Source organism: Telmatherina bonti (assembly GCF_933228915.1).
Source record: "Telmatherina bonti genome assembly, chromosome: 7".
NCBI classification, from domain to species: domain Eukaryota; kingdom Metazoa; phylum Chordata; class Actinopteri; order Atheriniformes; family Telmatherinidae; genus Telmatherina; species Telmatherina bonti.
The window spans coordinates 26,990,438-27,003,786 of record NC_136625.1 but is presented as its reverse complement, the minus strand read 5'-3'; the positions used below and the strand labels follow the sequence as shown (position 1 = coordinate 27,003,786).

Sequence of the window (13,349 nt, the reverse complement as noted above, 5' to 3'; positions counted from 1 at the left end):
CTAAAAAAACCAAAAATAAGTGTTTAGGTTTTTTTTTTTAACTCTATGAGTTGAAGATGGAAACACTTCCGATTGTGCTGAGAGCTGTCCATCACGGGGACACAGCTGAACAAGTTGAAGCTACTCATCACTTTTGTCATTTCTGATGCATATTAAAGCTTAAAATGGGTCCAATGTTCTTTTCAGGTTTAATCATCAACAAATAATCTGAAATCTGAACTTTAAGAATATTTAGAGCAACTCCATTGACTAAAACCATTTTTATTCACTTCATCAGGACATTTTAGGTTGGACTTTTTTCAACCCTATATGTATGACCGTCACTTCACTTCAGTCGTTTATAAAAAAATAAATAAATTAAAAAAAAAGGGTCAACAATGAAGTTTAGCAATGCAACGTGACTTCACAGCTGAGTGCAGCTGTCACAAGATGTTTAAATGAATGTCACACAATAAGGATGACGGGAATTACGATTGAAGTAAATGGATTTGTGAAACCGTGAATGCTGGTATGAAAACCAGGAAACTAATCACGTTGCTTTGCCGCACGAGGAGTGCAACATTTTGTATTGCAGCTTTAATTTAAAACAATTAATCATTCAGTCTGACCTGAAATGAACACTTGACAAATTTAATCAAAGAAAAAGTAAGTTTCACATCAGGAATTAGTATATGAGATCAGTTCTGCGCCATATTTCTAAGTGTAAGGAAGGGAAGCAACAGAAAAATCCCAAGAGGGGAAAAGTTTGTTTCAAGTCACAAAGAGTTTTAGGGAGACGGGGTCAAAACAGACACAAATTCACAAATTTAAAATCTTAAAACTTTATTTTAATGTAGCTACAGTAATTAGCACTTCACTGCAACAGCATTGATTGCGTGAGTCTGAACAAAAGCCTAGGGCTACAAAAAAAAAAAAGGGCTTTCCAACATTTCCTGAAAATGCCATGGAACTGATCCAATCTTGTCTGCAGAAAACTTAATTGATCCAAGTCATTGTCACTAATACAGTACACACACACACACAGAAACAATGCAGCAATGATTGCAGTATGTGATTTGATTGCAATATGTTTGTTTTGGAACCAAAATCCTGATAATTAGTCTCTTCTGGCAAAGCTTTGTCTCCGCCCATCTGTTCCATTTGGCATCCCTCCACCAACAAGGAGTCCCTCATTGCTCCATCCCTGTGATTCAACCAACTGAAGCGCTTTCACACAAACCTACACACAAGCAACAGTACTGAAAGCCACCCAATCATAAGCAGGCTTCAAGAGAGGGGGATGCAGAGAGGAGTGTAGTGAGATGTTCTTCAGTAAGAAAGACGGCCAACATGGACAGACGGACAGACAGATTGACTGGTTGGGTTCTGATAGATAATTAGGTAAAATGGTGGCACGTTAAATGTTTGGAAAACTAAGACCATACAATAGAAGTACTGTATGTGTGAAAAAGAAACAGCCGGGAGGGGGCCACAGGACAGGGTGAATGCTGATGCACTGAACATCTTTTTAAAGAGGTAGGCCTGAATTTTCACAACACTGCTAAAACATTGAGATGCATTGAAGATGTGGAGCCAATTTCCTTACTATTATTAGATCTGGTGAGGTTTTCACTCTGTGCTGCTATAAAAAAAAAACACCAATTACCCACAGCACATTTACATACCGCTGCCTGATACATGACATTTTAAATTCACTGACAAATCCATATTAATTCATTTTTGTAATCCTGACTGACAAATATTGTTCCTTAAAAATGGTAATGCTTCCTTTCAGATTCACTGAGGAGTGCATTATTTTTCACAGAAGAGAGGATTATCCTGTTTATGCCATGGCTACATGCCAGCAAGCACAATATACAGTAAGTAAAGTCAGCCAACTCATGTGGAGCAGATTTATTATTACATGAAAACACTGTACGTACCCTGCAGGTATACACTAAGCTTGGGAAGAATAAGGCGTGATGATGATAATGTTCAGTTTGGTAACACAATGCTTCTATCTTGTCTGATTTGGTTAAAACTCATTCTGTAATTGTCAGACTACTTTTAGCTTTTCAGTACACCTACAGTCTGGTCATATTGAAGGAAAATGGACCGGCATAGGGATTTTAAGTTAGCTGAGACTTTTCTAATTAGAAACACTATTTGCAGTGTTTGTATTAGTTTCCTGGATCAAAATTGGTGCTTTACGACAAGAACTGGAAAGAGGCTTGAGTGAAAGCTTTTTGCAAAGTTTCCTAAATAAATTACAAAATAAAAGGCATCCTGTGAAGGTCATCTGAAATTTGAACTAACTTTGCCTGGACATGACACAAGAGGCACACTGATGGTCAAATCACAGCAAAGGTCAAGTTTAGCAGAAATTATCACTTGCCAGCTAGTAAGCAAACACAGAATTAAGAGTGTATTATATTTTATTAATATAGCATCAAAGCCAGGAAAGAAAGTACAACTGTCAGCACAAAAACATTAAATAGAGATGCACCAAAACTTAAAACAGCAACGAAGAAAAAAGTGGCTTAATTCTTCTAAAGAGGTTTGCAGTGTGTGACAACGTAACAGTGAAAGAGCAAGAACACCACCAGGACCCTAAAAACCAAACGACCTAATGAAATTCAGCTTTCACTGTGATTGAGTTTATCATTTGCAATTATCAAATTGCATCCTGAGCGTCTGATCTTATCCTGCTAATGTATGCTGCTCTTCCAGTGGCACTGCAGCCTCACATTTTATTGTTAGTTTTTAGGGGGGATAACTAGACAACATGTAGACAAAACTGAATTCATTTCAATTAAGTACAGCACTTTCTTCCTTTATGTTGCTAAGCATTACTGCATCACCTTTTATCGCCCACAAGTATGACAGACACCCCTTCTATGCCACAGGAAATGAATGAGAACAAACTTGTGTTGCTCAATGGTCACTAAAAAAGGTTTAGCAAGCTAAATCTACCATGATGAAAGAATTAATACTTATCTAGATCATTTACAACATTTTATTTCTGTGAAAGACAACCGTTCCTACCAAGCTTTAAATGCTTAATAATAAATGCATGTTTTACTGGTTACTGCCTTCATATCTTTGTTCAATCAGACATTTTCAACGTTTTACAAGTGTCCCCCTGTCTGCTGACAGCAGCCAAGTTTCTTTCTGTTTTCGTTCTATCTAAAACCTTCTGTTCCTTTCTTTGCCCTGTACTTTCCGCAGTGTTCTCTACTCATCTGTATTTGCTTTGGAAATACCTCACCCAGCTTTCACAGTCATTATGTTTATATTAGGCCCACTCTCTCTCTCTTGCCCTCTTTCCTTACTTTACTGACACATCCCATCTTGCTTTTTCCACAAGGGCACAAGTTACACACAACTAATTGTTTTACATTTTTCATCCTTGCATCAGTTCTATCTAATTCTATCTAAGTTCTACCAAATATCCATATGCAATATCATGATGTCATAACGACTTTTCAATCGATGCTCCTATTCATATCTGTAGGAAATCAGAGCATGTTCATCCAGTGAGAGCTTAACATAACTCATTTCAGTTCTTTCATACTTCCATGAAGCATTTTCATGTTTAAAATACACACGGATGTCCCACAGAGAGACATCCATTCTCACCTTTATGGCTAAATTACTTTCATTAACAAAAATAAATAAAACACAGAACGGGAGAATCTGTTATCCTGTATAAATTCTTGCAGCAACATAATGAACACTGCAATATGCCAGTACAATTTAGTCCATTAACACTACATGCAGTAGAAATTCTGAAGCGCAAGTATGAGATAACAGGAGATAACTACTAACTCACACTGACACCGCTTGATCCACTTCAAATGAACCCTGGTGCCACGGTTAGCGCAGTTTCTTCAAAGCGGTGTGTCTTGTTCAGACCAAATTAGCAAACTCCGATCTGCCTGAAAACTGGGTGGGGGCAGGGTCTTGGTTCACCTGTAAGTGAACCCTGGAGCCTTCAATGACAGTGTAAAAGCAAACGGAAAATCCAGTGTAACAAAGATGGGAAGTGATGTGGGATGCATCGTAGCGCAGCATGTTGGGTAACTTCATGCATCTCCTGCTGGGTGGATTCTAATGAAAACTGCATCAGGTTTTAACACCACAGTAAAAATATAAACTCTAAACAGCATTAACTAAAATCAATGAACCAGACTTTCTTCTTTTGTCTTGTTGGCCAACAGACACATAGGGGAAATGGCCCCCTGAGCAGTTTTTGCAACGATGTGATGCTGTCCAGGCAGTTTGGTCAGCTTGCGTAATGTGCGGCATGAAAGCAAAACAAACAAAGGTGTAAAAGATTTTCTGATTCCCAGAGCAAATCAGAACAAGTCCCTGGACGATCCTGCTGTGAAACCATCCTAAGTGGCATCTCAGGTCCAAAGGAAGAAAAAAAACTGTACATGTGCATAGCTGCTTCTGGCATTTCCCCAAAGTGGCTTTTTTTTTTTTTAAGTGGGCAAGTGCCACATTTTTAAACTCGACCACAAGTCAGGATGAGTGTAGGGGGGCTGGTAACTAATTTACTTCAACACCAGCATTTAAATCCTGGTCCTTGCATGGCTTCAGTAATAAAAACACTTTGGTTAATGTCTGAGAAAAAACATGTAGTTTTGATTACAAGTTAGTATCAAAAGATATTTCCTGTCCTTTAATTTTATAATGAAAAATTGACACCAAGATTTACCTATGAAAAAGAACCAATCATGCTTTACTTGCCAAATGCATTAGTATTTGTACTTTTTTGTCTTAATGTTAAAAAAAATGTTTTATACAGCTTGGCTTCAACATAAAGTCAGTTTAACCACAGTTTTTTTGCCTAAATCATCTTCAGATTGTACTTGTTCCATGAACAAACACATACAACATGACTATTTCCCCTTTATTAAATCCTCTTTCAAAACAAGAGAAATGAGATGCAAGAAGTGCTTGCAATGCTATACTATATGTTTAATGAGTGTTACATGAATGTAGGTTGTACTAAGGCTAGTTTTGCATTTCTAACAAGGCAGGACTTCTTTGGGTTTGAGGGTTGAATATCTGAATATAGTCATCACATCAATTTTAGATTTGAAACCATCCAAGCAGAAAAGATATTTACCCAAAATAAATTAATTAGTGTTTGACGAGTCATCATTAATCCCAATCATATGTGGCGAAAACCTGCCTTCTCAGTGCTAAATGTGCAGAGGACTTTTTTCTCTGTTCCACTGAAAATGTACCACCACCACTGAGATTACTTCTTTATATTACACATCTATACGAAACAATTCACTCATAAATATTTCCGTCCCTCTCATTTTGTTTCTTCTCTGCTTCCTGCTTTCTTCTCCCACTTCCTGTCTCTCTCCTTTTTCTCTTTCCTTCTGCATTCTCTTTCTCTCTCTCCGTTCCCCTTTCATAGTAACATGATCTCGTCTATCAGGCCGACAGAGCCGTGAATCAAAAGGCACACAAATATAGTACAAACCTTGGTGGCCCCACCCCCACTGCATGCTCTCTCTGTCTCTCTCTCTCTCTCTCTCTCTCTCTCTTCCTCTCTGTCACTCTTTCTCTCTCTCATCTACAACATCCCTACCCCCAACAACCTTCTCTATCTCGCTCTAGTCCCTGCCCCCAACACATAGTTAGCTCTCTCCACATCCCCAGCATCTACGGTCTATCTCTCCTTCCCGCTTTCTGAAACAAGTACACTCAGGCAACAACAGTGCAAATCTGCAGGAGTCTTTCCACACATGTGATTTTGAGCTTAAAAGCAGCACCCTGGTATGCAGTACAGTGAGTTGTGTCATTACATATGTCACAGAGTGACTATAATAAAAGAAAATAAAACAAAATAACTATTATTCAGCTGATTAAGACACAAATGTACTTTGGATGTCCAACAGGGCACAGCATCTGATAACCCCTGAAAATTGTAGTCCAAAACAGGTTTTTACAGATAAGACTTGTTGTTGATTAACTGTTTAACTGAGTTACTTCTACTGAATCCTTACTGGTGTAACATGACCCATTTCATTGCAGCATCATCTACTACTGGTGTACAGTATGACTGCAAAAATAAACAGCATTTGCAACTTTACTGAATCGATAGTTATGATTGTAGCCTGTAATGTTATAAGTCTTTTGCGTCTCAAGAATCTGGTTTAATATTTATCTTAAGCAGGTAAATCTTAAGCTGTGATTTGACTATCATGAGTAAAATCTCTCTGTCCTGCTTTTTTTTTTTTTTTTTTTTTTGCGTGTAACACAATACTGTTATTGACAGACTTTGCCTCAGTTCACTTCAGCCGATTCAACAAGCTGAACCTGTAAGTGAGTCAGCGCGCTCTGATTGGCTGTTCGGCATAGGAACTGAGTGGACTTATCTTACATTTTCATTTCTTTTAATAAGGTTGATTTATTTTTTTTTATTTCAATGCTTTGTTCTGTTTTAATTTGCATTTAATATTTTTCTTTATTCTATTGCTTTTGGTCTATTTCAGTCTTTAAATGTGTGCTGTTTTTCTTTTTTTAGATTTCTTTTATGTATTTCAGCTATACTAGAGTATTTTCTTGGCGTGTATGGCTGTGTTTGGAATTTTTTTTTATGTGTTTTGACAATTATCTGTTATATGTACAGCACATTGGCTACCATGTGTTTTTAGAACGTGCTACATAAATAAAATGGATTGGATTCGACAGAGCAAGTCACAGAATATTTTCTCATTTCTAAAAATCATTTCTATGAATAAGCCAGTTATCCCGTTTCCCAGTTGTTTCAGTTTGTAAAGCAAACGTCACACCAACATACATACCACAGCCCCCCGAACTAAGTTATTAAGTTCTTTTCCACAGACACAGACTGTACATCTTGGACTGCAGCCACAAGATGACTTTGTGATGTGATGGTCTTCCTTCTATTAGGAAATGCTCTGCAGCTCAGTAATATCTAATACTGTATGATTCTGTACTGATGTCTTTGTGATCCTTAATATAACGTTTATGCCCCACAAGTCATTAATCAAACTGTGTCTTTAGAAAAACACAAAAGGTTTTCTAAAAAACTCAGTTGTCCTCCTAGCAAGGTTTGCTCACAACTTTTTTTTTTTTTTACTCTGGTATCTTTGTATACTTATAATCAAAGGACACTCTAAATGATCTGGTTGAAAGTTGACATTGATAAAGCGGAAAATTCACTATTTATGTTTCAGATTATTGAAAACAATACCAATAATAAAACACCATGACACAGCATATTTGTCAAGAATTATTACATATTTATGTGAAATCACACATGTACAGATGACTGCAGGTAACACGGAGGCACAGCGGCGCGCTAACACACCACACAATACCTACTGGACTCTTAGTTGATGAGCACTGCTGCAAAAAGTAGTGAGACTTCTTCTGAGAAGCTGTGTGGTAGTTCATGGGTCTAGTTGGCTCTCCAGAGGCAGAAAGAAACGCTGCTGACATTTATGATCGACACACACTGAACTGCACATTGTTCCAACCAAATGTGAGCATCATCAAACTACTAGTACACCAATGTGGGAAACTATCATGTCAGAAAACAATTTACGAATATGCATCCTTAATATAGTTAAACGTGTAGGAAAACAAAACTGCAAATCCACAGAGAAACTTGAACTTAATGTGGAGCTTGGATGCAGCTTAGAAGTTTAGAAAATGTTTACAAGCAAGCATGAAAGAAAGTGAAGTCAAAGGTATCCAAAGATAAACCATCACAGGAACAAATCGTGAGGGATCAGACTATCGATCGATGAATGATACTTTCAATCACAAAGGTTTGTGCTACCCAGTCAGAAATGACAGTATATTCAGATTTTTCTTGGTCTATTTAGTCCATGACACATGAAACACATAAGGGCTTAAAAACAGCCGGTGAAAGAGATGTGTAAGAAAGCACTGTTCAGTTGTGTTGTGTTAGCAGAGGAGAAGTTGTGACTTAAATAATGACAGTGATTCCACAGTGTTAGGCCATATGCCTGCTTTCCTTGGTCCCTTCCCCGGAGAATAGTCTTTAATAACCCTTGATCCAAAAATAACTATTACTTTAAAGTCAGAGGAGCATTTGCATGTATGACTTCTAATATTTCAGTTTACCTCCCAGCTTCTGTCCCCTAAATATTCTGAATGTTATGCTTAAAATACTCTGGCAACAACAATACTGTATCAACATATCACAACCACTGGAAATGAAATGGGGAGGGAGTAAGGAGAACTTGCCACGGGAAGAATTTAAAAAAGAAAATGGTGGTCTACCTTACTGTATGTGCTATTTTTAATGCATATATATATATATATATATATATATATATATATATATATATATATATATATATATATATATATATATAAATATATATATATATATATATATATATATATATATATATATATATATATATATATATATATATGTATAAGAGCCATAATAACCATAAACCATAAAACTACTAAAAATTAACATGTCCTATTATACTTTATAAAGACTGAGGATAGGTTAATAATTTTTTATTAACTATGCTGGCTGCTCTCATCAGTTGAACCTAATTAAATAATTAAGCAATTCATCACTGTCAAATGAACATGTGCTTACTGTGTGTCTGCGTGTGTCTTCAGGCACACATACAGCAAACTCTGGGAACTATTCCTCTTTGTAGACACACAGCTATTCATATACTGAATACAACTAGGAATCCAATGATTGAGTCATTCCTCTCCAGTGGTAAATTACCAAGTCCAGGTTCCTGTTCTGGATCTGACCCTGACCTTTGGCTTTACTGGGGAGGGAGGAAGACAACAGAGCCTCCCAGATACCAATCAACTTGCGCATAACAGAAGCAGAAATTACACAGACCCTGTTGTGATTTCTCGCATAAATAGCCCATATAGTCTTAAAATAAACTGTGAAGCATGTTCAGCTCACTACTGTCTGACATGAATCGCATTCTTAGAAACACATATCTGGGACCACGTTTTAAGGTAATTATGATTAACTACCAGGGTTCAAGTTATCATTACAAGTGTCATTATTATTGATGACAAACTCAGAATAAAATTACATATCAGCAGCTGAGACGAAGAACTGAGCGTAACTAAAATGTAGTTACCCTCAGAGGCTGCTGTAATTAACTGGAATCAAATAAGGCAATTAGTTAGCACTTAATTAGCAGGGCAAGAAACACGAATACACAGGAGTGTGTGTGTGTGTGTGTGTGTGTGTGTGTGTGTGTGTGTGTGTGTGAGGGGGAGCAAAGGTAGTTACAACAGGGCGACATAAAAACAGCTTTTCTCCTCTCACAAAGTAAACACAAGCACCTTAAAAATGATCATTTTCAGAATCTTCCTTCTTACCTTGTTGGTCCCAAAGGCCGGGTCAGGATAGGCGAGCTGTCCCAGCCTGGTGTGGTCTGGTGCGGCCAGAGGCTGAGGAGGAGGCGGGTAAACTGTTACATCCATGGCTGAAAATACATCCACGTCTCCGTCTGTCCTTTTCTTCCACTTTCTTCTCTCTTCCTTCTCTTTATAATAGGAGCCACTAAAATGAACTAACAAAGTTGAAAGGTTGTTAGTCCAGTACGTACTCCAAACAGAAACAGCCTCAGTCTATTTAAACGCTTTATTTTTTTTGTAATGGTTGATCAGTAAATGAAGCCTATATACCCAGCTATGAAAAGTCTCTGAAGTTTAGGTTTGATGCTCTCCTCTACACGCCGGCGTTCATGCTCCAGTAACTGCAGCCAAGAGGAGCAAAGTTCCCAGTAAAAGCACTTCTGCTGTTAAAGACGAAGGTTAAAACGAAATGTGAGCTTCTTTTTTTTTTTTTTTTTTTTAAAGCGTCGTTTTTCCCTCCTTTAGTCAGTTTACGTCTCCACTTCAGGACAGGGGAACGTCGCTGGACCCTGTCTGTCCCCGCTTGGGACTGTGTGTTTACTGTTCCTCTGCTGCTGCTGCCGCGCGTGTGCCCGGTGCTGAGGTTTCTGTCGCGGACCAGTCGTACAAAGAGCTCCTCACACAAGCTAGCAGGAGTTAGCCACAGAAAAGCCGGATGTGTGCTTCCTCACAAAGTAATAGCTACAGTTCTGTTGGGCGGAAAAACTAAAACTCGGAGGTGACAAAGCAGGCATAACAACATGAAATGCCAAATCTAAAATACTAAAGTGACCGAACCCAGACACTGTATTGATGTTTACAAAATTAGGACTGAAGAATCAATCAAAGAATGGCTTTATTTTGGTAATACTACATTAGCTCCCTACTTCCGCCTTGACACACTTATATACATCAAGCTTGACAGTCGGTGGTGATGCTGAACGGTAGCACGTGCTCCATCTAGAGGAGGGAAATGGTGGAGGTATTTTTAAGAGCCAGATGGACGTTTCTAAACAAACAAACAAAAATAGCCTAAATTGAGGGCTAATGCAAATAAAAACATGCTCGATGAATTATTTATACAAATTGTAGTTATCATTTTAATAGAGTTAAGTCATTGTTGTGGTACGAACCTCATAACAAGCTGATTATTGATAATGAGCAGATAGAACATATAAATTTAGTACAAAACGTAAGGATATTTACAATTGGTGGATTATCGTTCCTTTATGCCTCTTGGCAGTTTGTTCTATAAACTGGAAAGTATGTTTATATGCTTTATAAATGGAGTCACATTTTAAAGGAAACACACATTTGTGGGATGAGCATCAGAGTTGAGTAAGTGGGTTTCACTCATGGAAAAACTTGGCAAACATCTTGCCAACAGCTTATTCTGCTGCTGACTAATTATTTGGAACTGATTTATCAAATGCGTTCCTGAGTAACATATAGAATAACCATACACAGCCACAACATCCTGGCACCACCTCCTCGTGGTGGTCTCCAGCTTGATCACACTCAGGAATTGCATCCCATTCTACAGCCAACATTTGTCATAAGTCAGCCAGTGTGGTTGTGTTGGTCACTCTGGTACAAACAACGCTCCCCAAATGATTCCACAAGTGTTCAATGGGATTAAGGTCAGGATGGCAGGTAGCCATTTAACCCAAACCCTAACCAAATTAAGGAGGTAGCCTCCGATAAACCCACTCCGTGGGGCCAAGCATTGTCATCTAGGAGGATCAAGTTTGGCCCCGCTGTGACCTTAATGATTACAAGTCCACAGCATCACACCCCTATCACCCAAAGGCAGTCACCCTGTCAGTGCAGCAAAAGGCATAGCATATTCTGCATCTACGCCACACTTTGACTTAGTGAACTTCACTGTATACTGTTGCAGAGTCCATGCTCACAGCTGCTTCAAATCAGGCACCTAAATATAAGCAACTGGAGTACCAGAAGCTCAATTCAGGAGGAAATAGTAAAGCAAGTAAAGAAAAGAAAATTTGACAAAGAATGGTAAACTGGGTAAAATTAAGATCCAGTCAGTTAATGAGATGACTCACAGATATTAATGACAGCCTTGTTTTATGTTGTGAACTCTGAAATTCATGACAGACTTTGTTTATTGTTCAAGGTACAAAATAAAGTTAATTGCTGGTTTCCTTAGAAATAATTTTGATGCGCTTATGATGCTAAAAGATGTAACAAAACCATTGGTTGAGAGGACTGTGTGTTGGCAGTGTCATGTTTTAGCCCTGTTTTGCTGCAAATAGGCCAGGGAGCCTTGCCATGATTGATAGAACTTTAAATTCTGAATTATACCAGTGAAGTCTAAATGAGCATGTCATGAGATCTGTCAGCTAGATGAATCTCAAGAGAAAGTGGGTCATGTAGCAAGACGATGACCCTAAGCTCACAAGTCAAGCTAAAGAACGGTTAAAGATATATAAAGTTAATCTTGTGGAATGCCCAAGTCAAAGTCCTGACCTTAATCCAGTGGAAATGTTGTTGAAGGACCTGAAACGAGCAGTTGATGTGAGCAAGCACACCAGCATCCCAGAATCTCTTCCCAGCTGATGTGCAGGACTGATCAACAACTACCTGAAAAATCTAGCTGCAATGTTGCTGCACAAGATACCCACACACAACACAAAGTCATCCTTTTATTGCCTCAGTTACTGTTTTGTATCATGACCCTCAACAAATAAATTTCAAATTGGAGTGGTGTATTTTTTTTTTTTTTTTCCGTCTTATTTGTCTGACATAAATGATAGGTTTTTGCCATCATCAAGAAAGGTATGGGAGGAAAAGATGATAATTTTTTACTGCGGCTAAATCATTTGTGACCCTTGCAGTCATGCAATAGTTCAAATTTCAGCAGAGAGACAGCCTCTCTCTTGGCATGTACTTGGCATTTAACCCTTTAAAGCGTACCCGAGAAAAAAAATGGTGAGACAAATCTAAGTGTTAAAATCTAAAGTAATTATTTGTGTGTTAAAATGGTAAACATGCTAAATTTATTATTTATTTACATTTATTACAATATGTAATGTGTCAAAATTATTGTAGTACAGTGTATCTATCAGGGGGACAGAACACAAGTATTAGATTGTGTACAACAAGATTTTAACCCAAGTTTTTTTTTACATAGAAGGATACAAAAGGTCTCAGAAACTGTGTGAATCAGATAAGATACTAATGGCATTATAGGGTTAAACAGTTTTATCAACATGTTATTTCACTATTTTTAGTAGCCTGCCAGAGTTTTAATTGTAGAGAAGAAACCTAATTATCATTAAGGAATACTATGAACACATGCACAGTTTTGTACAACATTTGGTGATTTTTATCAGTGAAAGGTACTCTGTAAATACATTTGTACTTACTTGCTTACAGGTAAATACTTGTTTAATCTCTGAAAAAGAATTAGAACATAATAATCTATGAATGATCTCACAGCGTTTCAACCTTTAAGGAAACAGTGCAACAGACTGTAGAGAAAGTTGTGTTTTCGTGCAAACTGATGCAGACAGAATGTTGATTTCATTTCTGTCTGGTTTTTTCTTTAATGGCATTTTCAGCAAATATCTACATGTACATGGACGCACATAAACAAAGAGATCATCTCCCACCCACGCACACATGCACGCTCACACATGCTCATCTTCCAGACTCACACTCATACGGTACACTTAGACAGATGGCCACACACAGCAAATGGAAAAAAATAAATAAATATATCCGCTCATACACATAAAGTACCTGCAGACGCACACATAATTATACCCCTTGTGGGAATACTGACGCACATGTACATGTAAGTATATGTAAATGGTTCAGACCCTCACTCGTTCACATTTTAAAACTTATTCATGCACATCAACATATAAAACCCCACTGCAGTTTCTACACATACAAATAGGTATCATAAACCACATTTTCTGCTTTAT

The 13,349-nt window shown here is 37.8% G+C and overlaps 1 protein-coding gene across 1 annotated transcript in view; it reads right to left on the bottom strand.

Annotated features, from left to right (window-relative positions):
- tox (thymocyte selection-associated high mobility group box) overlaps positions 1-9,871 on the bottom strand; it is a gene marked incomplete at its 3' end in the record, with an annotated part of 48,795 nt that extends 38,924 nt beyond the window's left edge. The window contains exons 1-2 of the mRNA XM_079244263.1: positions 9,688-9,871; positions 9,379-9,572 (exon numbers count right to left, since the gene is read on the bottom strand). Of these exons, the coding sequence (XP_079100389.1) occupies positions 9,379-9,483 (105 nt within the window). The 5' untranslated portion in view covers positions 9,484-9,572; positions 9,688-9,871. The remainder of the gene's footprint in view (positions 1-9,378; positions 9,573-9,687) is intronic.
- Positions 9,872-13,349: the final 3,478 nt, after the last annotated feature.